Here is a 20,530-nt window from a genome sequence, read left to right as displayed (position 1 = left end):
AGTGTAAAAGTGCTGTTGCTTATTTAACACTCATTTTATCAATTGGCTGAATTAGAATTACTTGGAGTTCTCTTTCATTGCTTGCAGTGTCTGTTGATGGAGAATTGTTACCGCAAATTTTTGTGAAGATGTTACAAAGGGACAAGCCCATTGAAATGCAGCTCACGTCAGCCAAATGGTAATTTTCATCAGGAATTAAAATGAAATAGTATGCAATTTAATACTTTTTAACTGTTCCCTTTTTGCTTGTTGCAAAGTAATATGTGATCTAAAATCTTAAGAATAATTATATTGTTTGCATTATCTAAATCCTTGAAGAAGTGGTTCTCACCTAATAGTCTTTGTAGCGTAACTTCCACTCTTTACTGTATATTAACAGGAAAAAAATGTTGCTGGGCAGTGGTTTTGTCAGTAACGTGTGGTCAGACATATGGATTTTCATATGCGGCACTGCAGTTTTCACAAGTAGCCTGGATTTTATGATCAGTTTTACTTAGAATAGGCTGTGGTCAATCGCGTGTCCTTACAGAGCATAATACCAAAATATCATCATGTAATTAAAGTTAACGTTGTTGTTGCACCGCTGTTCAGCACTCAGGTGACTGGGGCTGTGATATGTTGAGAACTGCGTGCACTGAGATGAAGAGAGAGCAGAGCTAGTCCTGCTTCCCAGCTGTTCTAATTAGAATAGGTTGTTCTTACAGCTTTGGGTGCTCACACAGCAGAATTAATGTTGTTAATGATTTTTTTTTAGTACAAATCAAACTGTCTGTCTGGTGTGGGCACATTTCTGTGTGCTCGTATTTGTGATGACTTTCTGCCGAGTGAGAAATTTGTGACCAGGTTTCATAACAGCATCACTAGGGTTAGACTCACTTCCTAAGCTGGGCATTTACTCCCTTTAAGACTCTTTTCCTATTGTTATGTTGATAATAATGGAATAAATTACTTCAGGGAGTTAAAGAGGTAAAATGACCCATCACTATAAACTACTAAAATCAAACATAACTCAAGAGTTTGGTCACTGGTGTGTTCTTTGATTGTTCTTATAAATTTTGGTGGCTTGTTTTGACCTGGATCAGTGAGTTCTCTGATTCAGTTCACCGAACAATTTCCCTGGCACGTGTCTGAGTGCAATGTCTTGAGATTCTGGGTGAGGAACGAGTTGGGTAGGCAGGGCGGCCTCATCTGTCATCTTGCCAGGTTACCATGACTGAACCCATTCATGAAAGCAGTTATAAAGACGTGTATGAGGAGGAAGCTGGTGTAGGATGGTAATCCCACTCCATGTGTGAGGTCTGTCTGGGGACATCCCGCATTCGCTTGCAGCCATGACTGGTCTATGCAGTCTGGTTTTACTGGTTTTGTTAGGCAGCTCCTAGCAAAGAAGGCAAGTTGAATTAACTGCCTTGTAGCAGTATTGGTTCTGATTGATTTTTGTGTTTCTTCGAGAATTCAGAGAATACATAGACAATTCACTATTAGAAATTAGTATTTTTTTGTTATATATATCTCAAGATATAAGGCAGTTGGTAAGTCATGAAGGCAGACTGGAGTTAAGAGAGTTGTTCTGGCTCTGGACAATCTCCTGGATCTGTTGCTGTTCTTTACTGATCTGCTCCAGATGGGAAGGAGCTGGGTAGACAATCCCACCTTCTGCTGTTGCTTTGCAGCACTTTGGCTCAACCGAACCTTTGAAAGCGTGGAAGAAAATGATGCAGTGAAAAGCAAAAAAAGAAAACTGCAGGAAAATGGAAGACAAAGCAGAATTTTGAGTTTCAGGCTGAGTTTCTGACTAGTCCATGGGCAGTCATCCTTCTCAGTAGGGCACTCAAGGCCTCCGTTTCATGACAGTCCTGGGGGCCTCGCAAAGACCTACTGGCCTTTCTTCTATAAGTCAGCTCCCTATGTGATTCCATCCAAGCCAGACTGTCTCTCTTTTTTCTAATGAGAGTAGTAAATGAAATTGTCACAGGTCCTCTTTTTTTGCTCCTAAATAAGTCTTCACTTCAGCTTTGGTCAATTAATCTGCAGTTCCTCTCTGATTTATTAGTAGGGCCCTTGGAAGGGCATTTTTATGCATTTGTGAGGCCTTGTGTTAAATTTCTGTTTCAATCTGGACTGACATACAAGACTTGTCTTAAGTTTCCTTTGTTTTTCAACAACTGAAGTAGATCTGGAAGACCCAGGCTCACACCTCTTGATTGAAATGGATTGAAGATTCTTCCCTTGAGCAGCAGTTTTAGCCCAGAGGGAAGAGCAGTAAAACCTCTTGGGAGAGTGATTTGTAGCTACAAGTAGAGCAGTAACCTTTTCCACCAAAACTACCGGAATTGCTCCCAGCAAAACGGGTGCTTTCCTCTTGAGTGTTCTGGTGTGAAAATGAGTATTTCCTGCTCCCAGCCGCAAGGCTTGGAAAGGGAAGTTTATAAAATGATCTCTATGCTAGCAGTCAAGGCTTATCTTTGCACTTCCAAGAAATAACATGTTAAAAGACTTCTGATGATGGAATTTTAGCTGTGTCTGTCACTAGTAGGTGTCCAGAACATGGTCAGTGATGTTACCTTCTGAGAGGTGGAATAACTCTCTTTAGGCACTTGTAAAGATCGCAGGAATGCAGAGAAATATGTTGTGGTTACATTATGTTTATATTTTACTGCTGCTTAGCTGAGCAATTCTAATTAACGCTATGTACACTTTTAACTTGCCCAGCTGAGAGTTCAAACATGTTGGTTTTAAGTCACCTTTACTGAATTTCAGTTATTTTTTTCTATCCGCAACTGTGTCATGATAAAAGCCAATTACAATGGCTTAGTTCAAAAGACACTTGACTGTTGCTACACTGAATGTAGAGCAGTTATCCTCCAGCTTCATTCCACTTCCTTGGAGCAGAGCAGGCAGAAGCTATAAACCACTTCAATGTAAAACATGTTTATTGGTGGGCAAACTACTTGACATTCCCGGTAGCTTAGAGCACATGTACAGATAAATTAACAAAGCACCTTCTGCATTTGTCTGTTGTGTGTTGATGTTGTAGTTTGAGACCTTGGAGTTGTCATCTCCACTGAGTTGTTGTCTAATCAAGAACAAGTGCTGGTTCGGTTCAGTGTCAGAACTCGATTGGATTCATCGTTAGCAAGGATGCACTTACTCCAGCAGTGTTAAGACGTGTCTGTGGACAGGCATCACGACGATACCACATCTCCCAGGCTAATGCAAAGCTCACACGGTTCCCGACAAAGCTGTCAGGCTACCAACCCTATATTGATGCTCTCCTGATAGTTTTAAGTGCAGCAAAGGACAGGTCTATGCATATTGCTCCTTTATCTTCACTTCAGTTATTCATTTAGATTTTTCTAATTGGTAGAAGAGGTTTGTGGATCAATCATGTCTGATGGTTAGCCCTTTTTTGCCCAGCATGTGGTGTACATATTGATCTGTGCTCCAGCAAGATGTCCGGTACCAGAAATCTGCTTAAAAGTCCACCTGTGGTAGCTTGTGTGCCCACGTCCAGTGAGCACAAATGTATTTAAATCAGTGGCAGAGTGAAGGGGAGTGCATGTCATTAGTACAGCTGGTTGTTCTGCAACATCTTGCTGAAGTGCATAAAAACCAATGATAGGTGAATATATGTTTTATTATGTTGTTACAGCCTTACTTCCATGTGCAGAGCTGGAGCAATACGGACAGACGATTCTTGCATTGTTCTTAAGGTGAGCGGGTTAAACAGTTTTCTGTTGAAAATGTTTTTCTCATGTAGGGCTATCCTGTTCATATTTTGTAAAAAGCAGCACAAAATCCGTTTCACTGGAGATTTCAAAGCACCAAGTTCTTCTGCTATTATTTTTTTTTAATTTGAAAATGAGTTCCCTAGTTCCCTTTGTGTCTTTAAGCATTTATAGCGACATGCCTTTCTAAAGTTTTAAATAAAGAATCGTACTAAAAGGTCAATATCCAGGAATAAGTGTCGCAGAGTTTGATACACATCCATTTGAGGTTTGTAATCGTTTTGGTCACCATTTCTATGTAACATAGAAACAACATTACTGCCTTGGTCTGCCAATATGAACAAGGCATTGGTTTGTCTTTTTCACAAGGCTATAGTCAGAATAGTTGCACAGTCTATACGTGGAATCTGTCACAGGTGGATGATTTCTCAGGTTTCATAATTTTTTTATATGCTGTCTACTTCATACTTTGGCTAGAGTAATTAATTATTAAAAAAAATTAATGCTGACATATTGGATTTGATTATTATACCATTAAATACCATAGGAATGTAATCTCTTAATAGTCACACCTTTATAGGTAGGCAAAAGAAAAAACCAAAAAAAGCTGTTAATGAGCAGCCATATAATCCAGAGATCAGATAATCTAACACAGCTTGTTTCTCCGTGAGATGTTGCAGTATTACTGTAGTACTACAACAACACGTTTGCTTGCTTTGATTATTACTGTAACCGTCTGGCAGACTCCAGAGCTTTTGATATGTTTTTAGCATCCTTCATTCCAGAGAACAACACTTAGGTCAGACTTGGGGAAATGCCATTTAAATACATGAAAAAGTAATGTTTTCCCCCTGTGTGCCCCTGTTCTGAGACTGAGAAGACCACATGTACTCTTGGAAGGACTCTGAGTGAGGAGTCTAATCAGCAAAGCCAATATTGTCAGGATTTGGTGGTGGGTCATCTGAGACTCAGCAGCTTTTTACGGGCATTCCTTTATTAATAAGATTAATATCTTCGGACTGTGGTCTGGTGCAAACCCCCGATGACTCCTGCAAGCTTACATTTTAGGCTGGAAAACTTATCACCGGGGTGTCAAGCGCTGTCCCTTAGTTCCACTCTTTGGTAGTGCTGGGAGGAGAGCAGGTTGTACGTAAGATACTGCAATAAGAAAGCGTATTCATTCCTTTCATTATCCATAGCAGTGCAATCTGGCAGCCTTTGGTAGTGGGATTTTGGTATCTCGTCGTTCCAGGTAACAACAGATGAAAAATCCATATGTTGGCTGAGGTGAAGGCACATCCCTCCTGTCTTTTTACGCAAGGAGGTCCAAAATGCAATTTATTGCAGTGTCGATAATGGCAAATGTTCTGCACAGGCATCTGATCTTACGAGCAGGAGAAAGCCAAGCTGCATCCTTCTCCCTCATTCTCCTACTTAGCTTTTTTTCCCAAATTGATGCTCCCAGTTCCCTGGTCTCTCTTCTTTCTACTTTTAACACCTGCAATCCAAGAACTGCAATTCCGCACTCCCAACCTCTCTCGCTCCTGCAAACCTCATTGTTCTTTTGAAAACTTCTTCCCTTTGGGAATCCCCCATGGTTGCTTAACCCCAGGCTGTATCCTGCTCAGCTGGTGGGTTCCAGAACTGTTGTGCTCTGGGGAGAAGAAATGGGGGATGGCTGCCATAGGCAAAGGCAGGTGCTGGCTGGTAGCAGCTGCTCAAAGTTGTAATACTTGAGAGTAGATGAAAGAGAAGGAAGGCACAGAACCTTCTTGTTCTGCCAACACACGTAATTTTTCTTCTGGGGTCACTCCAGGAGCTCATAGTTTGAAGATAACACACTGTCTCAGTCTGTGATAAATCCAGTCACTAATTGTTTGACCTCTGGTAAACTAAAGGAGTTTCCAGAAATTATCGAAGAGAACTTTGAGGTTTTGCTGTCAAACTTTCTTCATTCAGACGATAGTCAGGGATATGTGTTTCCAAAATGGCTTTGATTTATTTTCATTGCCTAGTTTGAGTAGTGGGTTGGCCTGTACCATGAAAGAATAAAACCAGCTGGGGCAGGGAGAAGGCAGAGGAGGGTGATAAATAATGGATTTGATAGGAAGAGAAATGATTTCTCTGGAATACTAATAACAAAAGGTTTGTCCAGATAACCCTGATGCATCCCAGTGATACCCTGTGAATTAAGTATTCCAGCTTTACAGTCCATTTTCAGACTCTTACCTGCTGGCCAGAAAAGGTCTGGTGTGCTTTGTGGCTCTTCATCTCACACCTCTAATACAGTCCCCTTATCCTCTGTGTTAATTGTATTGTCCTGACCTGTAGGTCTAATGGAACAGTTAAAATGTGTCCCTTGGAATTCTCGGTATTGTTTAATTTTAAACAGATGGAATTGCTAACAGTTGGATGAGATGTGTTTCTTGAGTGCTTGCAGCCAGTGACTTAACGTCTAGCTCTTGAATTCCAAGAAAGGGCTCATTTTGGGTCCATTTGGCCTTGGAAAGAGTTGGGAAGTACATTGTCTTTGTGATTCAGACATGAAATTCCACTTGTTTTCTTTCTTAGTCAAGCTGAATGTCATTTTCCTGTGGCAGATAAGCAGAGAATCGGGAGCTTTGGCTCAGAGGATTAGGGGCAATATTCACAGCCCAAGTGGTAATCCCTGTGGTAGCATCTGCTTTTGTAATAGATGTAGGCAAGTCCTGTAACTCTGCTTCCTTATCTGTGGAATGAAGATAAAGTATTTATCTATTTAATAATTTGAACAGTCGAAGGATAAAGGTTATTTCAGGTTCCCAAAAACATAGCACTGAGAAACACTTTCTACTAGTGGAATGCTGTTAAAGACAGTGGAGTTACACAGCCAAAAACCTTGGGGTTATTCCATTTTCATACTTGTGCTTGGTGAAGCTTGAGTGAACAGGGTCCCAGCTGTTGGAGAATTGGTCTTCCCAGAGTTAAGTGCTTTTCATTGAGCTTCAGGTAAGGAAAGATTGGATTTGTTTTAATATTTAAAGTAGAGAAGGTATGACAAAAATACTGCCAGCTGAGTGTAACCAAGGCAGTAGAGGATATGTCAGGATACGGCAGATTGGAGCTGGATTCCCAGCGGACTTTATTTCTGTTTGACCAGATATGCTACTTAGGAGTTGTCTTCCCTTCCCTATTGCTCTAGGGTAGCTGTTTGATTTTCTTTTTTAATTATTTTTAATCTGTGAGCTTCCTTATGAACGTGGATGCACTAAACAATCGTGGTTTGTTCGTGAGGTTTTTTTTGTTGTTTTTTTCTTTGACTTTTCAGACTCTGCCATGTTTGGTTCGAATGTGTAGTAAGGAAAGACTGCTGGAGGAGCGAGTGGAAGGAGCAGAAACACTGGCATATTTGATTGAAACAGATGTGGAGCTCCAGAGAATCGCCAGCATCACCGACCACCTCATTGTCATGCTTGCTGACTACTTCAAGTATCCCAGCTCCGTCAGTGCAATCACTGATATCAAGAGGGTACGTTTCCCTACCCAGTGCTGAAGCTTTGAAAAATGTGCAAAAACAATAATAAATGGGCTAAGGGTATTTTATTATTCTATTTAAGCCTAATTTCTGAGTTCCTCAAGAGAGAGCTGACCAGAGGTCCAGCAGGACTTGATTCCTGCTGCAGATAGTCCCCAAGTCTTTACTTACTCACGGCTTTTTCTGGAGTCTTTATTATCCAAACTAAAATGGTTGTGTATATCTGGATTCTCCATCCCGTAAGAAGGATGCTGCCTTTATTCTGTGACAAAGCTGGAGAGATGGGCTGCGCATAATTCCCTATAGCTTCACCATACAAATTTCATTACGTTTTCCAGAGATAGCAAGTATCAGAATGAGATGTCTGCTTCAAGAACTAGTATATTTCAACTTCCTAAGAGATAATAGTCCATGTGATGAGAGATCATGTTCAAAATATCAGTTCTTAGGTCAACTTTATGAAAAATGTTAAGTACAGAGACTGTTCTGTTAAAGGAGAGACCCGTGTGGATGCCATGTAGCGTTTCATATTGTGAGTTATCAAAACTCCTGCAAGTGCAGATAAACAGAGACCACCTATACCTCAGACACTTAGTTTCATAACGTTGTACAAGGAGTTCTCATCTGTGAACTTTTTTTACAGATTGCCATACATTTTTCCAAAGCATTAGTGGATCAATCAACCTCAGAAGCAAGACCGGTTTTCATAATCTGCATAGGGGAATATCTGTTGCCTATTCCCTTCTTCTCTTATTGAGTCTGATTTTTAGAGAGTACCCCCCAAAAATGGATTACAGAGCCTTGCTTTTTCTCTGAAACCAGCCCAAGAGGTAGATTCACTTCTCTGACTTGTATCAAATGAAATTGATTCTGCATATGGAGCTGCCTTGAACTCTATGTAAAAATAAAAATCAAATTTAAAAAAAATGAGTTGCAGTATAAAATTAAATAAGCAGAAGGAAGTTTAGCAGCTGATTGGGGAGAAATGAACGTTGGCTGTAGCGTCAAAAATAGGATTAGGTTCCAAATGTGAGCGGAGCAATGATGACAAATATTGTGACATTACTTGGAGTGTTCAGAAAGTCTGTACAACAGTCAGCTGGGACAACAGGGTTGCTTATGTTGTAAAGAATGCCTTGAATTACACCCTGCAAGGGAAAAACTACATCAATGAGGACTCTGCCAAACAGATTACTTGTCTGGTTTAAATCTTTTAAACAATGATATAATAATTGTGTTCTAATATAATAATTCCACTCTAATATAGCTGTGCTAGGGAGAATTACTCATACCGCTTAATTTCTGACAGTTCACTAAGTTCTTTGCTATTTAATATGAGCAATTTCTGGCATTTATTGTGGACTTTATATAGTGCATCATTTAGTGGAACCCTGTTGTAGAGCATTTGGAGGGCAGTCAGAATCATAGATTAGTTGTCATGGGAAAGAACGTGAGAAGGTCTGAAAGTCTCAGTTTTCTGCTCAAGGCAGGCTCAGGGCTGAGCTTAGGTGAGCTTGCTCAAGGCTTTGCCCAGTCAACTTTAAAAACCGCTGAGAATGGAGATGCAACTATGTTTCTGAGCAATCTGCTCCAAAGTTCGACTGTTCTAACAGTGGACTTTTATTTCTTATATCCAGTAAGAACCTCTCCTGTTTCAATTTGACAATTCTCTCCATCTCTTGCTGTGCATTTCCATAAAGAGTCAGACTCCCTGTTCTTGTAGGTATTGGAGAAGACCACTGTGATCCTTATAGCTAGTGCTCCTATTAATTGTCATACCCCAAATAGATTTTTCCTGCTTTGTGAGCAGCCTGCCCAGTGGTGCATCACCCCAATTCACCTGTGTTAAGAAGGTACCTTCCAGAAACTTCCTCGATGGCAGAAGTCGGAATTTAATATCCACTTTAAAATGGAGGTTCTGTGATTCAGAGTCTGGCTTTGGTTCATTCAGTTCTCCCGCTAAAACTCCGCTTGATTCTCTCCTAATTTTTTCACTGTTCCTGGCTCGTTTCTGTCTGAAACGCCTGAATATAGTCTGGATAGAGTCATAACTTCATAGAAGTGTTTTGGTCTCAAATATGTTTGAATTTACTTATCTTTAACTCAGCAGAGAAATTAACCTTGTTCTTAACTTCAGTTGTTGCATTCAGCTGATAAATGTGGACATCAGCTCCTGGAACATTTGTCTTTCTAGCTGCTATTGGTGTGGTAGACAAAACCCCAGTAGGTAAGTTTACAACAAAAAAGAATATCACACCTGTAATTTTCTTGTGTCTCAATTTGCTATCTGTGCTTTATTTGGATAGCTTGACCACGATCTGAAGCACGCCCATGAACTGCGCCAGGCTGCTTTCAAGCTCTACGCTTCCCTGGGAGCAAACGACGAAGATATCCGAAAAAAGGTGAGCAAAAATGTCAGCAACCAGGCCAAGATGTAGCCGAAAGTTTGCTGAAAGGCAGTGCAAGAATTTACAGCCTTCCGGGCCTTTTTGTTCCCATTGTGTGAATAGGTGGAATCGAGAAGGTTCTTTTTCTGTTACATTAATATAAACTTTCTGATTGTGCTTTCTTTGCATGGGATTTGAACAAAAATTGATCTCTTGCCTTAACAAAAATCTAACAGTAAAGTTTATTTATGTAAACATCTTCACAGTGATGACCCAGATTCTCCCAATAAATGAGAACACAGTCACAGGCTGTGCAGGAATATTTTTGTGGCATAGGAGTCATTTCTGAAACCTGTGTTCTGAGGGACAGGATATTTCACTGTCATGTATCCTGTTATAAAACAGATATTCAAATATTCTTTTCAAAAATAAACCCTGGATAGTCTAATCATATTGGAAACAAAGTCACAATTTCTTCCAAGATTCTGAAGTGAGCGAGGGGGCTTGCACTGGCATAGCAAAGCAGTTGGTGTGAGGGAGAACAAGCTCTTTCAGACATCACTAGAAAGAGGCTGGATGATTGGAGCACTCACATAGTTAAACATTTCTGCGGAGAATGGAGGGCAATTAAACAATGAATGATTGAAAGCATCATTTCTTTTTAAATGAAGCATGGAGTCGCAATGTCGAATGTGCTGAGTACAGGAGGCAGGAGAACTTCCTGAGTTTCTCTGCGGGTTAAAGGAAAAATAGAGGGAAGAAAGATGTGGAGAGGAAGGAGTCGGGAAATCAGTGTTGAAAAGACAACTGGCAGGAAGATTTATCAGTGAGAAACCATTCAGAATCTCCAGAATTCAAACCCATACACTTCTGTTGTGGTGCAGGATGAATTTAGTTAGTTAATACTAAGGATCCTCCTTTTACATATCAAAGCATTGTTTTTAATAAGTGGGGAGGGTATGTACATGACAAAGTTGATCTGCTATACAAAAGCCATCTTTAGTCTTGGTATTAACTCCATTTTATCCTAGTCTTAAGTGCTCGTGCTGGCCATGTCTAGATACGGCAGATGAACAATGTGGTTTTTTATCTGGATAGCTCTACATGTTTCTCATCTGTAGTTTGTTTATGTTTTGTGCACTCACCCATGCTCTCTTTTGTTTTAATATGACATGAAGGGTAATTCATATAAATATAACCTTGATGATTAATAAAATCATGTTTAAATGGTAGTGGAGCATGAAATGTAGATTATTTTTTTTTCTAAATTGTAAGCAGATACATGTTACTTTCCACTTAATCTGGGACAATAATGTGGCTTGCTGCTTTTAGCTACAGTTTTTAAATGCAATCTTAAAAATGTTGCAGACAAAACAACCCATAAATGCTCATATTATTTTATTCATGTAACGTTAATTCCCTTTTGTTCCAGATCATTGAGACCGAAAATATGATGGACCGTATTGTTAATGGCTTGTCTGAATCTAGTATCAAGGTGCGATTAGCTGCAGTCAGGTAGGAGGCTTTTCTTATTCCTACAAGTACTTTTGTTCTTGTTAGAATTTCTGCTCATTTTTCAAAGGTAACCTGAAGTCATTTCTACTGTTGGAAAGTGCATTGGGGGAGTTATCCTGGGCTACCACCTTTTTTTTTTTCATGGTATTTACAGTCTACTACTTACCACATTCTAAGCTGAGTCTTTGTGTAGAAACAGTGTGTGTTTTACAGTAGGGTACGTGCGAGTTTGTGTTTTACAGTGAAGGTTTATTTTCCATCCTAGATGTTTGCACAGTTTGTCCCGTTCTGTACAGCAGCTCAGGACAAGTTTTCAGGATCATGCTGTATGGAAACCTTTAATGAAGGTAAGTAAAGGAAAATCTCAACTACTGGAGTATTCTGTTCTGTTAAAGGAGTATATGGCATCTCTTCAATTTCTATAGCATCATGATAGAAATTACCTAGAAATCAGAATTCCATGACCTAAGAGAGTCGTAAATCAGCAAAAGCCAAGCAGCAGCAAAGAGGACTGTCCTGTAATTGTCCCATAATTCAGAATTCACAATCCCCTGAAGGGGCTTGGAGGGGATGGTTTGAATGCTTTAAGAGTTTGTGAAGGGCCAAACATGAAAACATGAAACCTTTGTAAATGTAAAACGCACAAAAAGGATGGGATTGCTTGAAGGACCACAACTACTACAAAACAGGAGAGCCATGGGAAGAAAAAAAAGCAAATGTGGATGGCAGACTTCTGTGTAAGAGCAGCTGCTGGTAGTTGTTCTTTTTTGATTTGTACTAAATGAGCTGAAGTCAGAAACCTGTACGTTCATTCCAAAACATGTTAATTCTTGATAGGAAAGAAAGCAATATTAAATAAAGATAAATTAATTTTCAGTCAAGGTTAAGAACAACTACGTAAGTCCTTTCTCTGTTCCCCAGTATGTATAACTGTATAAGCCATAGAAGAATGTCTAAAACAGTAGGAGTTAAGTAGAGGCACTTTAGTGCAAGCCTCTGTAAATGCAGTAATTGTTAGTGTATGGTTTGCTCACTGCTCTGAAACCAAAGGTGATATTCCATTTCAAAGTGATCCCTTCCTTGTCCTACCAGCTAACGGAGATTCCTCGCTCTCCCTTTGTGACTGCAGGTGTTACAGAATGCTCCAAATGAAATTCTCATAGTAGCATCTTCCACGCTATGCAATCTTCTTCTGGAGTTCTCTCCAAGCAAGGAGGTCAGTATTTATCCACAAACAAGAAGAAAGAAGTAGGCAGAAGTGAAGTTATACAATGGTACAATAAGCATAAAGGTATCTTAACTGGTAGCCACTGCTTGTGAAGCGTTATAGAGCTGAAATGTTAAGTAGACTGTATCACTGATAGCTTGTGAATTAAAAAATCTGTTTACAGTGCTGTGGCAGTTAAATATGGCTGGTTAGTTAAATGTGGTCTCTAAAGAAAAGTAGACATAAAATTTTGGAGTGTTTTGCTTATAAAACATTAAATTCATAAGCAAGAAGAAAACAAACTGATAGTTGACAGAATGATCCATTGTCTTAGAGAATGACTGCTGTGATCTTGAAAATGCTGGCATAGCTGAGTCTTGCGGATTTTATTGTTCTTGAATGAGTAATACAGGATATCTGCTCTTGAGTTCTGCAATGTCTGTATTTCATACAGATCATACAGCCATATCAATACTGGAACAATTCCCCGTCTCTTAAATATCTCTTAATTACATTTGCAAGAGTGTGGGACATGTGGGCTCCTACAGGGCGCTCTGAATTACCTCAGTTTGGTCAGTTGATCTTGATGGTTTCAGTCAGGTCTGTGAGACAGAAAATGCCCTGAAATAACCGCAAGCACTGTTCACTGGCCCCTGGGCCTTCTCGTTCATACTGCACATCACACTCAGCGTAGTGTTTCCACTTCACATGGCATTGAAACGCTGACTGTCGGGACACATGGTTCGTGTGAAAACCATCACTGCCAAAAGATAATACTGCTTATACAAAATGAAGGCGTATTTAGAAATGTTAGATTTGGAAGCATCTATAAACCATCTTTATTTGATGTGTCACCTTTTTTTTGAGATAAGCCTGTTGTTACAGTCTGCAGCCTTTTCCACACATTCCTGTTTTCTGAATGAATTCAGCTCTTAAGAGGGTTATAAACCACCCAGCTTCCCCCAAAACCTTGATATGCTCAATTATTCGCTGCCTCTGAAGCAGTAACTTCTGGAAGAAAGGAGCACCTTGCAAACTAGAGCAGCGTAAGTCATTGGACAAATCCTTTTAGCACAAGCATTTCAGGTCTTAGATGAAACTGGTACTTCAAATTCAGTTGAGGGTGGAAGCAGTTGTTCCAGCTTCTATTACATGAATCAGTTTGAAAGAAAGGTGCATGTGTTGGTATCTTTCCTGTCATTTAAAGATGCAATACTACAAAGTTTTACGTTTCAGTCTTACCATCAAGAACAGTCTCCAGTTTTCTTTATCATGCTAAAGTTCTTCTGTTGGATTTGAGTTTGATCTGATTACTAAACACAAGGATTAAATGTCAAGAAAGATATAAAGTAGCTTTCAGCGTTCTTAACCTCTTTTAGATGGTCACATACTTCCCGCTTGATACCCAAAGCGACGTGATTGCTCAGGGAAGAGTTTTTGGAGAGCAGCCCCAAGCTGCAAGTTGTTGGGGAAAAGCTATTTGCTTGTGTGAGTGTGGCAGATGTGTGTGTAGTATCACACAAGTGTGTGTGTATATACAAATACACACACAGCTGTGTGTATACACGTACATGTAAATGAATACATGAGATTAAAGCAGTCTTGACCTGAGTTTTTCATAAGAACTTACTTTAGTGCTCAAGAATATAGGATATGGCTTGGACAGTTTGTATGAGTGGACTGGACATGTTGTAAACTAACAGTAAGATACAAGCAAGACTTCTTTGTATGATATTCAGATTTCTATCTATGTCTAATTAGTCTAAGTAGTGTTTTAAAGATTTTATTTTTTCTCTCTTCATTTTAGCCTATTTTAGAATCAGGAGCCATAGAACTTCTATGTAGTTTAACGCAGAGTGAAAATCTTGCCTTGCGAGTGAACGGCATTTGGGCTTTAATGGTAAGTAGAACACCCTGATGAAATCCCACTTGTGGTTTTGCGGTGTATGTAACTCATCAGTAGTTATTTAAAACAACATACCTGAAATCTGCCTTGTCTTTCCAGCTAACTACAGAGGAAAACAGTGTCAGCCTGGAACATTTCATCAATTAGTCCATAAAATAAAATAGACTCTTCAGTTCTGATACCCGTTCAGTTGCCAAGATTATTCAGTAGCATGCCAGGGGACAAATAAAAGCAGATAATAACCAGGTCAGCCTTGTAGCTGTTCCTCGTAAATTACAACCTTTCCAAGATTAATTTTAGCAAGGATATAGGCTTGCAGGTCTATTAAAAGAGTGAAAGCCCAGGTTTAAGGTAAAAAAATAAAGCAAAAAATGTGTCTCTTTCAGAATATGGCATTTCAAGCGGAACAGAAGATCAAATCGGACATCTTACGAGGTCTGAGTACAGAGCAGTTATTCCAGTTGCTTTCTGATTCTGATGTAAATGTTCTGATGAAGACTTTGGGACTGCTCAGGAATCTTCTATCCACTCGCCCAGTAAGTAGAGCTTCAAACAGACCTTCTACTGAAAGCTGATCAAACATGCAGACAATACAAGTTAATTCTTGATTGTTTTTCTAAGACAAGTTATTTTTCTGTTTAATGTTCGATACATTGCTAAAGCTGAGGTCTTTGGATTTATCCAAGTATCTGTGACCAACTGTACAAATGGATGTAAGAAAATACGTGAAAGAATTCTCTACATCTGTGAAAACTTTGTAATTATTATTAAATACAGAACTAGGCAGTTACATTGAATGTTCAATTCCCTTGCATTTAGCTTTCAGCGAAGGTGTGATCCCTTGTGAAGAATGGAGAGAAATCATGCAGCTAATGTTTTTAGGGATGGGGAAAAATACCTACCGAGCCTCTACTGTGCATTTATCACGTGTTGTTTCTACCATAAAAAGGTCACTACAAAAAATCTTCTGATATTTGTGCTCATTTAGTCTCAATAAGCTTCATAGAAAATTAGCTCTGTCTTAATGTGAAAAGATATTTAAAACCATTCATTAAAATCACCCTGAGGTCTGACAGCAAAGTCTCATCATCAGGTAGGGTGTTCTTAGCTGAAACGGTGTCCCAGCTTCACCTACTTCCTGTAGGATGCTTTAGAGCCAGAACCAACTTTTCTCATTCTGTACCCAAAACTCCTTCCAAAGTAACTTACCCAACACCTTTTGAATGAAGTCTCACTATTAGCAATTTTAAGAAATCCTACAAGAATCCGTAACGTCTTAAAAAATTGCAGTGTGCCCTGTACGGGTGACTCTGGTGGCTGTTTGCTGCCACTCTGGAGTTTTGCCATCAGTTAATACAGCAGATCTATTTTCATCTTTTCCTGTTACTCCTAATGATTGATTTTATTCTAGTATAGGTGTTTATAGTCTGCGATCAAATAATCTTTTACCTGCAAGTCTCTTAACTCGAGACAGTTTTCCTAGATGACAAGTGATGCATGTGGCTTATTTCTGTGAACCCTCTCAGACTTGTGAAATGTGGATATCGGACCTGCTCACAGTGATCCAGTAAGAGCAGCAAATACCAGATAAGAAACCTCAGTTTTCTTACCCCATTCTGATATCCTCCTGTTACCAGGAATGGAGAGAAGTGGGTTTTACTTAGAGCTCATGTCCAGCAGGATTCAGTCTCCATGCAGCTGGGAAACCAGCATCTTTCCTCCAGGTGACAGGGAGAGCAGAGCCAAGGCCCATGTCCTTCTCTCTCAAACAAGACCAAGCTTCAGATGAAGAGGAATATTGTGAATTGTTTCTGCTGTGATGGGTTCTTGGTTTTAGGAGGCATCGGTTGGTGCGATGCTGCTCCTCTTTAGAGTTCTTCAGTAGGAGGAGGAAGGCCCGTTCTTTGTCTGGAAGGTTGCGCTGACTGTGTTTCATCATTGCTTTGGCAGCACATAGATCACATAATGAGCACTCACGGGAAGCAAATCATGCAAGCGGTGACCCTCATTCTGGAAGGGGAGCACAATATAGAAGTCAAAGAGCAGGTACCCTTTTTATTTCATGTTGTCTTGGCAGAATAATATCTAAGAAACAGCTAAGAATGCTTATTCTTAATGTGTCAGCTGTACTTGAGGTTATGATGTACTGTGAATATTTTACTGAGATCTGTCAGGCTAATAACTTCGGAACCTACAAGAATGATCTGCTTTCTAATGGGTTATTACAAATGTGTTTGAATTGAATCCAGAGTGGGTTTTTTAAGTGTAGGTTTGGTAAAGAGGAGAGTGCTGTATGTGAGAAAAGAAGAATTAAATCTGATTGCCTGCAGAAAGGAGACAGTAGGAATAAGGGAAAAGAAAGAAGCCACCAGGATTTTGCACTGGGGAAAGTGTCGTGGTTCTTTGCTCCTGTATGAGCGGTTGGAGCAGTCAGTAGTGAAGAACATCATCATCGCCTGCCTTCTGGCAGGAAAACGTGCTGTGCTGGGAGATGGGGTAACTCAGCTGTTCCGCGGGTAGCAAACACACAGCAAATGAGTGTCAAAGTACAGCTAAACCCAGGCTGGTCTAAATCTCTGCCCAGTGAAGAATGGGCTGAAGGCACACAGGCCTTTTGTGGCTTTTTAAGAGCAAAATTAGAAAAAGAAACAAAACCAAACAAGAAAACCACACACTGACATGAATGCAGTGCAGCTCAGACACAGGCACCACACAAGTGCTGATCATTCTTTGGTGTCCTCCTGTGGTCATCCCTGCATGTGCACAAAAGACAGACCATTCTCCCACAGCAATTTGGGAAGGAATTTGTAGAGCATCTCCCGGTGTCTCCTGAGAACCAGAAACGTTGCCTCTGCAACTCTGAATGCCATGTGCCAACATGGGCTGTGTTGTGTCAAGGTTATGCTGTAGATTGGCTTCTCTAATTTGCAAGAAATAACCAGAAATGTTAACAGTTTGATTTAACTCTGCAAGTAATACGTATGATGAGAATTGTGGAAAAATCTTTACTAATCTAGCGTATGAGCAGATAGGCCTCTGTCTTCCCTTTTCCTGGCCTGAAGAACTAGATGGTTATGTTTTTTTTTTTTCCCCCTAGCAGCTGATAAATAATACACCGCTTTATTTTCTAACTTGTTTGATCTTTTCTACATGCTGCGTATTTCCATGGGAGACTTAAAATTTTACCCATTGAAGTGAATTCATGAACATTGGTTTGTATTTTAAAATGGCAATAATTGATGCTTTTTGCCAGGGCTGTTCAGCCATAGCCGTTAACTCTTTGGCATTGGCCCCAGATGTAAGCAAGCGGGAAACTCCAGATTAAAGATATTAAAACTAATTAAAGAAATCGTTTAGCACAAGTTCAAAGCTGTCAGGGAAACTCTATAACTCATGGGATGTGATCTGTAGCCAAATAAGTTTTTTCTCTCTTTCAGACACTATGTATACTTGCCAATATAGCAGATGGAACAACGGCAAAAGAACTGATTATGACCAATGATGACATCCTGCAGAAAATCAAATACTACATGGTACGGGGAATCTCTCATAATGGTTTTATGTTGGCCCTTTGCAGCAATGAAAAGAGGGTACTTCAGCATTTTGTCATGTAAATTACTCAGTATCATGTCCTTAACTTCCATATAGCTGATTGTGTTTAAGAAATCATGTGGTACAGAGCTGTACTGAGGTTCTGATGAAAATGAAAAATCTGAGAATGTTATAGTGACTTAAGTAATATCTGTAACAAATCTACATGGAAAATGTTTCATGATCTTGGAGAAGACATATTTTGTAGACCTCCATAAATATTTGGGAGGAATTGATTGAACGCTACCCAAGTGCCTTATGTTAGGGCACTGTCTTTGAGAGAAGCTGCAGATAAGAATTAGTCTCGACTTTGCTACCTTATTTGTTACAGGGTGAATGCCAAAATGTAAGTCTATGAATTTCTGAACTACTTCTTCTAAATTTGAGTATTATTTTTCTATATTTAGAGTCACTCAAATGCTAAACTCCAGCTTGCTGCCATGTTCTGTATATCTAATCTCATATGGAATGAAGAAGAAGGTAAGAAAGCTTCATTATTCATACATATAAAAGTTACTATCCTGATGAAGAGGCTAATTTTGCACAATAATAAATATTTGCAGTGCACAGCACAGTGGGACCCAAAGCACGAAGTGAGACATCATTATGGGAATGATACGGAATAAGTGAGAGTGGTCAGGGGGACACTGAGGAAAGTGTTGAGAGCTGTTCTGGGGCAGGAGGGGGAGACTCAAGAAGAATGTGTCAATAAATAGGAGTTGATTGTGGGTTTGGTTTGGTTTTTTGTTGTTTGTTACACCCTATGGTGTAACTTATTCTGCATTTCTCAGGTCACAGAACCTCATTCAGTGTGTGACACTTGGCTATGCTCCTGCTCATTGTACTGGCATTATCCAGTGCTCTTGTCAGACTCAAAACCACCTCCAATTAAACGTTCTCTGCACCCAAACCAGAGAGATGAGAATAAAACAACTGAGGTCAAGCTTCTGACTTCAAGATAAAACGTGTTTAGATTTTTGCCTTCAAAATTTTCTTTAAACATATGCGCATGGAGTACAAATGAAGAAACTAGAGCTCCCTTGGCAAGCAGCAACAGCTGAAGGAGTTTTTCCATTGCCGTGTTCTAACTGAACTGTGCTCCGTACCCCTCCTTTAAGGTGGTTTCTCCTACCACTCCTTTCGTCTGTTGTGCAGACGTTTATTTTTGGTGCTGTTCCCAACAATGTGATTTATTGTTGCAGGTTCACAAGAACGTCAAGATAAACTACGAGACATGGGAATAGTAGATATTCTACATAAATTGAGTCAGTCATCAGATCCCAATCTGTGTGACAAGTGAGTATGAAGAAAAATTCAAAAGGAAGATTAGAGGGAAAACTTTGCTTTTTGTTAAAAAAGCATCTTGTTTTGAAATCTTTTTATTACAGAAAAATTCCCCAGAAAAACTGTGTGTCATTGCACTGACTTTTACGGTGTGTGGAGAAATTGTAACGAACACTTACTTAAACAGCAGGTTTTGTATTGTTTGGAAGTAACAACTTTTGCTAAGTTCTCAACAGTATAAAATAACTACACTTAAGACTTTTCTAAGCCAGTGGAAGGTTCAGTCTGAAATCTCACTGATACACAAGTATTTGTGTTTGCCTTGGACTATTAGCAAAGTTCAAGCGAATTGGAACAATGGTAAACCATCTCATAACACTATAAATTACAAAGATAATACAGGATCACCACTACTGTTAATCTCAAATTTGTTTAAAGTAATTAAGCTTAACAGTAACTTGTCACATACCCATTCCTTTAGTCATGTTATAGTATCTACACAGATAATCTACCTTCTTCACAAACACATATAACCAAAATAGCTGATGACAGGTTCTGGTTTTTAATGTTATTTTTTTTCAATTATCCCACATACAGTTACTAACAACCCATATTTCTTTGATGAACTAAAGGAGATGATCTGATCTTTGGAAGACGTCATACACAGACAACACAACTCAGAACCGTGCAGTGCTTTAAAATGCATGAAATTAGGATTTCTTGTTTTTATGAAAGATATTCCAGTCTTCTTAGTCATGTTTGTAGTGAGGTTAGGACTTCTCTATTAAAAAATCTATGCCAAAGTATCAATATTGAAGGTGATGATCAGGAACATATACATATCAATAAACAGGCTCACAGAAAATTATGGAAAAGCTGAACAGGGTTTTCAAACAGTGAGAAATAGGAATAAAACTGAGACCAGTAAAAATACTTTCTGGTAAATGAGCATTTCTTGTCAACCCAATCTTAAAAAGCTTAAGCCTTGGCGTATGGGGGACAAAGGAGCAGAGCTGCTTGCTTCAGGTGGTAGGAGACACTGAATTAGCTGAAGTGGTGGTGACACTGTAGCGCTGGGCTCTGGGGAGGTGTTCTTTTCTTAACCAAAAAGTTACACAACGTTAGGTTACGTAAATTCTAGTATTGCGCTGGCTGTTGCTTCTTTTCTCCCTCCCGCCTCATGGTGTGGTTTTGGTAGGAGCGGTGTTCCTGCCAGGACTAACATGCTTTTGGCATGTTCTGAGTTACAACACCTCTTCCGTTTCTCAGCTCCAAGACCTGCTTTTCATGCTACATCTGTGTTACAGAACAGTAATCTCTGTTCACTATTCTTGCTCTCAAGGGATTTTTTTTTTGTAAGGTGTGTTGATAATGAGGTTCAATATACATCTCAAGCCC

At 39.6% G+C, this 20,530-nt stretch overlaps 1 protein-coding gene across 5 annotated transcripts in view; it reads left to right on the top strand.

Moving 5' to 3' along the window:
- Window positions 1–20,530, top strand: part of ARMC8 (armadillo repeat containing 8) — a 67,237-nt gene that overhangs the window by 43,852 nt on the left and 2,855 nt on the right. For all 5 annotated transcript variants that reach the window (XR_011740452.1, XM_065844779.2, XM_065844777.2 and 2 more), the window contains 13 exons: window positions 88–178; window positions 3,653–3,713; window positions 7,036–7,236; window positions 9,549–9,644; window positions 11,062–11,144; window positions 11,410–11,491; window positions 12,274–12,360; window positions 14,159–14,251; window positions 14,644–14,793; window positions 16,208–16,303; window positions 17,695–17,790; window positions 18,256–18,328; window positions 19,051–19,144. Coding sequence is in view for 4 of the 5 variants with exons in the window: in XM_065844779.2 (XP_065700851.1) it covers window positions 88–178; window positions 3,653–3,713; window positions 7,036–7,236; window positions 9,549–9,644; window positions 11,062–11,144; window positions 11,410–11,491; window positions 12,274–12,360; window positions 14,159–14,251; window positions 14,644–14,793; window positions 16,208–16,303; window positions 17,695–17,790; window positions 18,256–18,328; window positions 19,051–19,144 (1,303 nt within the window). In the remaining variant the exon portion in view is untranslated. The remainder of the gene's footprint in view (window positions 1–87; window positions 179–3,652; window positions 3,714–7,035; window positions 7,237–9,548; window positions 9,645–11,061; window positions 11,145–11,409; window positions 11,492–12,273; window positions 12,361–14,158; window positions 14,252–14,643; window positions 14,794–16,207; window positions 16,304–17,694; window positions 17,791–18,255; window positions 18,329–19,050; window positions 19,145–20,530) is intronic.

Source organism: Patagioenas fasciata, chromosome 9 (assembly GCF_037038585.1).
Source record: "Patagioenas fasciata isolate bPatFas1 chromosome 9, bPatFas1.hap1, whole genome shotgun sequence".
Classification (NCBI taxonomy): Eukaryota; Metazoa; Chordata; class Aves; order Columbiformes; family Columbidae; genus Patagioenas; species Patagioenas fasciata.
The sequence above is the reverse complement of the archived record's forward strand: the minus strand, read 5'-3'. Positions and strand labels throughout refer to the sequence as shown.